The sequence below is a fragment of the Vicugna pacos genome, chromosome 14 (genome assembly GCF_048564905.1).
Source record: "Vicugna pacos chromosome 14, VicPac4, whole genome shotgun sequence".
Classification (NCBI taxonomy): Eukaryota; Metazoa; Chordata; class Mammalia; order Artiodactyla; family Camelidae; genus Vicugna; species Vicugna pacos.
The window spans coordinates 3,210,728-3,221,144 of record NC_133000.1 but is presented as its reverse complement, the minus strand read 5'-3'; the positions used below and the strand labels follow the sequence as shown (position 1 = coordinate 3,221,144).

Genomic DNA, 10,417 nt, shown 5'->3' with positions numbered 1-10,417 from the left:
GCGGTGTGAACTCGGCATCCCAGGGACCCCAAGGCGGGGGTCTCATACCGAATGCGATGCGTTATGCCTGTAGGGAACAGGCAGAGCTCTCTGCCCGCCCTTAAAAACAGTGTAAGGGAAGAGAAACTGCTTTCTGAAAACAGATTAACAGGAGAAAAGCATACACATTTATTTAATATTTCTGTGCATACACGGGAGTCTTCAGAAGGGAAACAAAGACCCCAAGAAGCTGTTAAGCCCAGCAGCTTGTCTGCTGTTTTCTACGAAGATGAATGTGCGCGTGAGCCAAGGGGCTTGGGCTGGTGGCAGCAAACTGTGGACAGTGACGGGCAGCTCGGGGGTCTTTCACAGGGGTTTGTACAGGCCTGCGCTGCGTCCACTCACTGCCTTCCTCCGGGTGCAGGGAGGGTGTCTTTCTCACGGGAAATGTTAGGACCTGCTTTTGGGCCGAAGAGGGGGCAGTGAGCCCTTCCTGCACCTGCTGTTTCTCAGGTGCTTTCCACTCGGTCGTTACGCCAGGAGGGGTAGGTTTGGGGGTGCGGGTTCTGAACCCCTTCAATAACAGCGTTGTGATTTCATGCTCAATAATAGAATCTGAACTTGCCACGTCTCAGTTGGCAGGGAAACAGGGATGAGCCAGAGGGAATAAAGCACCTGGTGGAGAAGGCCTGTGCCCAGTGCTCCCCTCTGCCTGCCAGCCCGCACTCGGCGTGGCCCTCTGGACCCTCTCCTCGTGCAGGGGGCCTGGCCTCGAAGTAGCCGAACCCGTGTTCACCTGCAGCTCAGATTCCCCAGCACGCCTGCCGTTTAGCTGCGTTTGCAGGCCGTCAGCTCCAAGACAGCAGGTCTATGTGTATGTATAGTGTCTGCCTGCCGACAGAACCTCTGTTCTAGCCCAAGGTCCCTGTGGCAGCGAGTGCTTATTAGTGGGAGAGAAATTCAAAAATAAAACGTGGTCCAACCATTTACTTTAACAAAAGATTTATTTGAAACAGGTCTGTGCAGACATACACCAGTCAACAGGATGGATCAAAGCCACGAATCACTACATTTTCCAAAACCTCTAAAAAGACAAGTAAAATGCTTCTTCATTTGTATTCACTCCAGGAGGGAACCCAGCTCCACTGTAACGTGCGGCTGTAATTTAACAACCAGAGGACATTAATAGGACGTGAAAATGGTAACACTTCTAGAGGGAGGCCGCAAAAACCCCACACCCCACAGCCGAGCTCCCTACTCTGCTGGGAGCCAATTAAATGTGCCCCCACAGCCCCGCTCCTCTCTGCATAACCAGATTAAAACGTCCCCGTTGCAAACAGTACTTAAGCCATCGGGCACAGATGTGACAGCAGACCGGTGAGCACGTGGCTCTGCTTGTAGGAGAAAGACGCCCTGGGATGTCATTCAAACAGCAATCCAGGAAGGGTGGCCCACCGAGGCTGCAGACCGCGGGCCCCACCCCCTGGAGCACATACACCTAGCTGTCCTTGGGAGCACGACCGACTGGCTCCCATCTCATCAGAAGTGCACTCGCATCGTGATCTGGGGTGTCCTCCCGCCCTCTAGGGGGAGCTGGCCCTCCCAGTCCCGGCGCTGCCTTGCTGAGCCCCCGGACCCCGAGTTCCCTGAGCAGGCTTATTCGGAGAGCACCGTCCCTGCAGCTTCCTCCCACTCGTCGTAAATCCAAGCCCCTCACACTTGTTCCCAGCTTTTAAACCGCACAGGTCTTCCTTCATCGAGCCAGGTCGGGAGGGAGGCTGAGGGGCTGATTCTGGAAGCCTGTTTTCCTTGGTCTGATGCCTGGGAGTGGACGTCTCTGAGGCAGCTAGGGCAAGAGATTGTCACTTGACGATGAGCTGGCCTGGTGTAAGGAGAATCCCGTCGGGAGCAGAGGGTCATGCTCGGTGTGGGGAGCGCGGAGCCCTTCTCCGCCCCACCAGCTTCCTAGCCCTGCCAGCTCAGAGCCCTCTTCCCAATGAAAAGACCCTCTTCACGGTGCACTCAGTCCCAGCAAACCAGGAGCGCATTAAACGGAGCAGCAGCAGGAGGCCTGGCATGAAGTGAAGCTCTGGGGAAAGAGAACTGGAAGTGTGTTCTGGTGGACGGTTTGGGAGGCTGAGAAAATCTACAGAGCCTGGAACATCGAGCTGAGTGTTCCCGGTCTGTTCAGTTCAGGGCACTTCTTCACATGTCATTACAGGGAGCCTTGGGCCCCCGCCTAAGACCCACTGGGAAATCTTCTGTCCTCCTGGCTCTTCAAGATCCAGAGATGGATAACATGCGGCTGAGTCATCTCCCCCGGGACTTACAGGGACCAGCAACTGTCTTGAGCCAACACAGCACCAGCAGCAAAGCCAGCTGCTGCATTGCTTCCAGGGCGGGGGCGGGGGCTTTCACTGTCTCCGTCACTAGTGTGTCTTCTAATTGAAGCGTCTGCATGAAGCAGTATTTAATGAGCACGATGGGGGTGCCATCCTTTACCTTGACCTGATAAACTCATTTCTTTGCCTCATTATTTCAAACTCTGCTTGAGCACAGTTTCCCTGGTCGCATTTCTTATGGATCCCAGGAGATAAAGGCTACGTTTCAAATGCTGGGGCTAAATCACTCCTTGAATTACTTTGAGACAATGGCCCTGGGCCGTAATTCAAGCCCCGGCAGAAATGTGGGCAGTCCTTTCACATGTTCAAAACTGAAGACCACCTTCTCCAGAAGAGGTTTGCACACATCCTATCCAGCCTGCGGTCTAAGACATAAATCTCCAGGAGCAGGAATATGATAGAAAATTCTCTTCCTTATGGTTCAGGAAAATATGATAAAGGGTCATTGTTATAACCAATGGAGATTATAGACTAGAGCTTTCTTTAAAAATAAAAAATGCAACCGTAAAGTCTGTAATATATGTCCATAGGCATTTTCAGAAGTTAGTTACTTATACTCAGTTTGTTTTCGTTATTCACTGTTTCTCGACAAATGATTATGAATTGTCACCGCCAGCTCCTGAAGCCCCGCCAGGGAAGGGAAAGGCCAGCGGTGTTTTCAGCTGTGACCTGCTGAAGCCCAGGCTGGTGTCTGGGGGCATGACTCCACATGTGAAAGAAACAGCATCTCCTTCTCAAAGCACAGGTTTTGTGTGTGTGTGTGTGTGTGTGTGTGTGGTGGGAGATGGGTCAAGAGGTCTGGAATATTCTGCCTGGAGACAGGCTAGACACACTAGCAACACCCAAAATTACGACAAAGCTGTCCCAGTCGGCAGTGACATGCTAAATCACACAGCCCAGCAGAAATGGGGGCTCCTTCCAGCCCCACCCCACCTTCCCTTTTCAGCGAGCACTCCCTGAGCCACGCGTGCTGCGGAGGAGCTGGGCTCGGCCGCCAGCAGGGAAGGGCTGCTCTTCTGCAGAGTTGGCCGAACAGGACAGGAACTCGGACAAGAATCTGCAGTCTGTGTGCACGACGAGACCAAGGCGGGGCCTGGGTGCAGTCTGCCACTTTAGCCCAGTCCAGAGTCAGGCCCTGCAGTGCCGACCTGCCAGCCCCAGTGTCACTTAGCGTGTGGCAGAGTGACAGGCCCCAGGTGGCGCTTCCACTGAGCTGACAGTGTGCAACCTAGTCTGGTCCACTCTCCTCCCCAGGGAGGGCTTGTGTGTGACACCCTGACCTCAATTTAAAGATAGGACAAATGACACAGCCCCCGAGTCGGCCCTGGCTGAATAGAACACATCACACGCGGTGACAGCTGCTACTCCAGGAAACCCAGTTTAGTCATTTAGCTACAAGATAGCTTAATCGGGGGAGAGAGGAAACAGAAAGGCATCCCGCTCGTGCTCGCTCCCGCGTGCGTGTTTCTTGATTTCGGGGACTGTTTGCTCCTCAAAAGAACTGAAAAATACACTTAAATCTCAGAAAGATCTGAACTGCATTTTAACATAAAAAATAACATAAAAAACAAAAGCCCCGAACAAGCGCACAGGCACACACTGTCATTCACAGAACGAGCCGAGTGTTTGACAAAGAATGGAGCTGGAATTCCCTTCTTACAAGTAGGTGTAGTTCGCAAATGAAACCACGTCGTCCAGTGCCTTTGTATGACGCAGTGCGAATGTTCGTCTCTCCCCTGGGCGTGGGACATGGTCCTTGGGAGTGGGGGGGGCACCGCCGCCTTGCTGTGCTCCCTGCGGCCACCCACCTTGCTGGGTGTTTTGGTGCTGGGACCTTTCTGTTCCTTGGGGAGGAAGGACTGGCCGTTTCCCTGCCTTCACCTGTTTGCTGCGTTGTTTTGCCCCGCCGCCCCGAGCCCTCTCTGGGCCTGGGCACCTCTTGAGAGGGATTTGGGTGCTTAGATAATGCAAATCATGCTTTAAATGATCTCAACACCAGAGAGATGTGGATGTTCCCAGATGAAGGGGGAGGAAGCAAAATGCCCTGTTGTTTCATTTCCTGATTTAGCGCAGCCCTCCCCCGAGGAACTGTGCCCTTTTAACCGGCAGCAGCTGCCCAGAAGTATTTACGTTAAACCATCCAAAAGTCTGGTTTGGCGACCAAAGCAGGGAGCAGAGGATGTGCCTCCAGACCAGTGGTTTACTAAGGGCTCCACGTGCAGCCTTCACGCCCGAAGGCGTCCAGGTTCCCTCCAGTTCAGAAAGGGGGACTCTGAGGTTCCAAAGCCAGTGACTGAGCACTTTCCTTGTTTTAGATTGAGGGCCCCTCATATTCCGGGAGGTGCCTGGATCTGACACTGACGGGAGGGGAAGAGAAACGTGTCCATAGAAGAAAGGCCGTTTCTGTGAAATGTTTGGACTGCTGTTCAATTAAAACTGCATGTCAGCGGACACCTCAGGCTGATCGATAGCCGGGGCTCCGGGGCTTGATTTCCGAGTTTGTACTGGGGAGGTTTGCAGGGTGTGTCCTCTGTCGTCACCCTACTGTCTCTGTGCCCTTGGACCCTCGCGGAGGGTGGCCTGCCTCACCCTGGGGCCCTTACTCCCCTACCCCTCCTTGCTCTCAGATTCTAGAGCTGCAGTGACACAGGTGTGTTCCTTTGCTGGGGAGACATGCTATAAATTCACTAAAAATTGAAACGTGCTCTGAACTCCCAAGAGAACAAGCATGGGTTCTAAGTTAAGCAGGTGCCAAGATCCAGAGGTCTGGAGGCCAGGAGAGGAGTTTTGAGAGCCTGACCAGGGTGGGCGGGGCCAAAGGGGCTCTACGATCGCCCTGACCCGCAGGTGTCCCTGTCCTCAGGAAGAGGCAGGTACACGCCTATTACATACGTGGAGTGGTTTCTTCCGTTACAGAAGGGGCAGGGCGGTGGAAGAAGGGATTCTCGCATCCGCATCTGAACCCGCGGGAGAAGGGTGAGTGGTGGTCGGGGTGCCCGCAGCTGCCATGCTCCAAGCACAGGGCCACATGCAGCAGGTCTGAGCGCGGGGTGCCCGAGAGCACCCGGGCCACTGGCCGGGAGGCACCTGGCGAGGACGCAGGGGAATGTCGGGACCCAACGGGTCCCCCCGCTGCAAATGTGACAGGGAGGTTCAAGTAACCGTTTTCAGGCTTACCACCCAGATACATGTTTTTGTGATTTCACTGCAGTCAGGTTTATGGCAATTTCGTACAAACAAAAGGAATCAGCAAGAGAGCGGCCTGCATAAAGTGCAGTTCACGTGCTGCCCCGCGGACTTATCTGGGGGTTACATGGCAGGAAGCGGCGCGCCCCCGGCTCCAGTTCCGCAAGACGGGTTCTCAGGCAGCATAAAACCCTCTTCCCTTCCTCCCAGAACAACCAGTACTGATGTTTAAATATTGGTGAAACATTATGTTTTTAATTTCACACCTGACAGAGCAGAGTCGAACGCTTCCTAACAGCGTAAACGAAAGGCGGGCCAAGCGCTGCAGCCGGGCTGGAAGGGAAGGAAGGGCCCCCCCGCGGGGAGCCCTCGGGTTTGCGGGGTGAGTGGGACTAGCAAACCGGTCGGCTAAGGCCACAGAATGGGTGTCCCAGTGTTCTGGCTGCCGCCACCGGCCTCTTCCGCCAGGGATGCGCGAACACTGCGTGCCGCCGCCGCCGCCCCTTCGGGGAGCCCGCGGGAAGGCCTGCGTCTTACTTCCTCTTCGATTTCTGTTTGGTGGTGTCGTAAGCGCGGACTATTTCTTCCTGAGTGACGGCTCCGTGCTCCTCCTGGGAGAAGGCGTACCCATCTGAAAGAGGAGGGCACAGAGGCCTGGTTAGGAGCAGGCTGGCGGGGGGTGGGGTGGGGGGGCGGTGCACTGGGTTTGGAAGAAGCTGCTTTACGGGGAGACCGTGGCCAAGCTCCTACCACAGGCCCCGTGGCCTTGGATAGGGGTCCAGAGACAGCTGATCCTCATGGGCGTGTGTGGCAAAGAGGAGGATGGAGGGTGCGCCCGAGGGGCGGAGTCCGGGTGGTTCTGTACTGCTGCTGGGCTGGGCTGGGGAGTGTCCTCCCACTTCTGGGGGCTGCAGCCCGGCGCAGCCTGTGAATCACAGCGTGTCACTGGCTCCCGCCGCACTGTCCCACTGCCAGCCCCCGGGGAGGACAGGTCCTGCGCCGGAAAGGTTCCAGTCAGCCTGAAGCTACAGGCCCGTGGGTGATTTATTAAGGTGTAAACATGCCAGGTAAAACATACGCTAACAGTAAGGGCTGGCAAAGTGCACGGGGTGCTGGGAGCGTTCACATCAGGCGTATTTGGCGGGTCTACTTTTGCGTAGGTAAAGGAAAAAAAAATCACTAGAAAAAGTCAAGAGGTGTTTAATTGGCCCAGTGGCTACAGGAAGACTGGTTTTTACAACTGGTTCCAGAAATGATGGCAACACTACCAGCAGCCGACAGGATCAGTTGCTGTGTGTCCAGAGCATGTGGTGTGTGCTGTGCATGCTCAGCTCTTCTGTTCCTCCCAGCAGCGCTGTGAGACAGGCGGCAGAGTTCTTCCCATTTCACAGATGGGGAAATGGAGGCATGGGTGACATCACGACTTGCCCAAGGCGGCAGAGCTGGTAGGCAAACCCAGGCATGGCCCGAGCGTGCCTGCAGCTCCGTCCTGAGGGTCTGGGATGGGGTTAACTTTCAGAAGCCCAGAATAAGGCTCTGCTTCCTAATTGGCCCTTCCTACAGAAGGGACAGGTAACACCCGCTCTGTTGACTGAGTCTTCTGGGTCAGGGGTACGGAAAAGTCCCACAAGCTGAATTAGACCTCTGATCAAAAAACGACAGTCAAAGCCTGCCTCCCGCCTGCACGTGTTTAGGACTTACCACTGGTGCTGTTAGCTCACAGCCCTTAAAGGAGAAGAGGTCAGGAGTATGCCTGTGTATCATCCTGGATTCTGACTTTACTCAGACACTTGGCTTGAGAAGGGAAGTTTCTGGACTATAAAGATGTACAGAGCAACGTATAAAGTCTTCATGGGGAGGGTGATCAGGAAGTGACTTCAAAAGCAGATGCTGGAGGTGACTGGCTGCTCTGATCATATGCAGAAACTGCGCCTTTGTCCCCAGGGGCTAGCTTCCCAGCTCTTGCCGAGAGCAAGCCTTTCGGCCTGAGAGGACCCGGGGCTTGTCTGCAGAGGTGGCCTAGGAGCCACTGAGGTCGTGGCTGGGCAGCAGGGAGGGGGTGGGAGTAAAGACAGATTGAGAGCCGAGGGTAGCCTCCACTGGGATGTCAGTCTGGCTGCTCACCCGCATTTCTACCAAAACCCGCATGTCCACTGTCCTAGCACCAGGCAGAGCCCCCAGGCCAGTGTGCGCCCTGCAGTGGGTGCAGAGCCGGTGGGCCCTGAGCCTCCCCACGGAGGCTGTGCCACTCTCCCGGCCTCGGAGACTTCCTGGGATCTGAAGAGGAACGGCCTCCTCCCACCTCGGAGCTGTGGGTCCAAGATGAGGAAACCCTGGGTGGCCCAAGGGTTCTCCGGGCCCTGCCTCCCGTGCCCCACAAGGTGCCCTTTGTGCTGTGTCCTTGCTGCCGTCCCAGACCAGCTGCTGGCCTTGCAGTGTTTCAAAGTAAAATCTAGCAAATGGCACTGCCTCTTCTGGCAACAAGGCTGAGCTCTGCGGTTGGCCCGGGCAGCGTTCTTCCTCTGGTCTCCTGAAGGGGACGTTTCTAGTAATATCTCCTGCTTACCAAGGTGGCCGTGCCGCAGCAGCTGTCCTTGGACCCAGCGTGCTGTGGGAACGGTGGTCCTGCCACACCCGGGGGCTGCTTCTCCGCCCCGAGAAGTGGCGCTGACCTTGAGGGATGGGGAGCCCCTGTAAGTGCCCTTCTCCACCCTTGGGGCAGGCAGGCCACCACGGAGCTCTCCCTCCCCTGTGCTCCGCCATCCTCGTGGACCCAGAGTCCAGGGCCGGGGAGGGCTTAGCCTTTAAACTCTTGGGCCTTCGTGGCTCACTTTTCTGTAAATGGCCTGGACCAGGCCCTCCCAGCTCCAGCCCTCCCTGTGGGCCCCAGGACGGGTCCTCCGCCGGCGGTGCCCAGACTACAAGAGCCTCTCCAGTGCTGGCAGAGGCTCCCCTCCAGGCCGTTGTCAGCCCAAATAGAACATTGCTACCTGTTTTTTAATGAGGTTTGTTGTTGTTGTTGTTGGGGGTGGAGACTAGTGGAGAAAGGGATGAAGGGGACTTGCTGAGACAGGAAAATAAGCCTTGTTTGGGAATGTCCTTTGGGGGAGTATCTCACATCTGGAACCATCCACTCCCTGTTGGAATGAAGGAGCAGCGGCCCCGTCTCTTTTATCTGTCGTTTTCCGTTCAGGAAGCCCTGCGCTGGTTTCTTCAGCTCGGAGCTGCCTGACGTCCTCAGCTCACATTTGTCTTGCTGGAGGAGGGCCGGCCAGCGGGATGACAGCCACTCTAGGGTGGGGAGGGTTTCAGGCATTTCTGGTCCAGTCTCTCCTCCCAGGGTCAGCACAGGCCAGAGGTCACTACCGGAGGGCTCCTGGTCCAGCTGCATCTACCGTCATGTTTCCAGAATGTGCACCAGGACGTTCTGACACTCAAGCGAGGTTAAGTGTCCTTTCAATTCAAGAATGAAAGGAGGGCGGCCTGATAGGGGTGTCTCTGTGACCCATAAATACTTCCCTCTTAGAAGCCAGGCCTGGTAGGGGTTAGAGCCACAGTGGAAGAAATCTCAGCAGGACAGCAGGGGCCACAGCCACCCGGCCCACCTCTGCCAGCACCTTCAGCTCACCAGCTCCTGCCTGCCATCTGCATCCAGATGGGGCCTCAGAGGGAACCCCCAGCTCGTAGCATTTCCCACCTTCACTCATCTTCAGAAGGGTTGATGGGGGCCTGGAGACCACACTTGAGGGGCTGAGGTCTGTCTTCTCCAGGTAGAATATTTGGTGAAATTCCTAAAAATCATGTTATTTTGGAGTAAAACTCCCCTTAAGTAGCAGTCCTTCCAGTCTGAGCTCTGATAGCATCTTAACGAAGGTGGCTGCTCCCTGGCTGGAAAAAGATTCCCAGGAGCAACAGAAGCTGGGAAGCCGGCGGGGTTGACAAGGAGATTCGGCTGTGTGGTGGGGACAATAAGGAGATTCGGCTGTGTGGTGGGGACAATAAGGAGATTCGGCTGTGTGGTGGGGACAAGGAGATTCGGCTGTGTGGGACGCGCGGGGTCGGTCACAGACACCGGTGTGGCGGCCCCTGGGAGCGACGGGTGCTCGGAGATGAGGTTCCTGGGAAGACAGAGGCCCGGTCTCGGAGCGCCTCCTCGCCCTGTGGGTCAGGGACAGACGCCCTGGGGCCCAGCAGGCTCTCATCACTAGTTGCTGAGTGTCTTTAAAATGTGTGATTTTAAGCCGCTTTCTTGTATAGCTCTTGTTCATTAGAAATTTTTTGTCCTTCAAAACAGAGTCTGGAGAACGTTTAGTGGTTGTTTTAAGACCCTTTATGATGCTCCCACAAAAGTCCTCCCAAGTCTCCACTTTGGTGGTTCATTCTTTGAGGCTGGAGGCTCCGCGGCATGAACACCGCTTTTAGGGGCTCAGCACTCCTCCTCTGCCTGCTCCCCCCGCTCCGTCGTGAAGCCTCACGGGCTGTATAAGAGGTAAGTTATTCTGGTATTTTCTCAGAGAAGAAAACAAGTTTAGGGGAATAGGTAAGTGGCTCAGATTTCCTCAACTAGTGGCAGGAAAAAAAAAGTAATACCTAATGTTTATTGGGCTTCTACCGCAGGCGCTCATTTATACAGCAGCCTCCGTTAATCCTCCCAGTAATGCCAGGTGCGTGCGCATGTCCGCTCCATTTTACAGGAATAGAAACGGGTTAACTTACCGAAAGTCACAGAAAAGTGGCAGTGCTGGGACAGGACTGCAGGCAGCCCAGCTCCAGGGAGGTGGGGGGCCCGGAGGCCGTGGCCAGGAACCTGAGCTCTGGGCTGCCCTGGGCCAGTGACGCACTGCCCTTAG

General features: G+C 55.5%; 1 protein-coding gene across 2 annotated transcripts in view; it reads right to left on the bottom strand.

The window, feature by feature from the left end:
* Window positions 1-5,800: 5,800 nt before the first annotated feature.
* ATP8A2 (ATPase phospholipid transporting 8A2) overlaps window positions 5,801-10,417 on the bottom strand; it is a 420,398-nt gene continuing 415,781 nt past the window's right edge. For both annotated transcript variants that reach the window (XM_072976043.1, XM_072976044.1), the window contains one exon: window positions 5,801-6,198. In XM_072976043.1, the coding sequence (XP_072832144.1) occupies window positions 6,101-6,198 (98 nt within the window). In that variant the 3' untranslated portion in view covers window positions 5,801-6,100. The remainder of the gene's footprint in view (window positions 6,199-10,417) is intronic.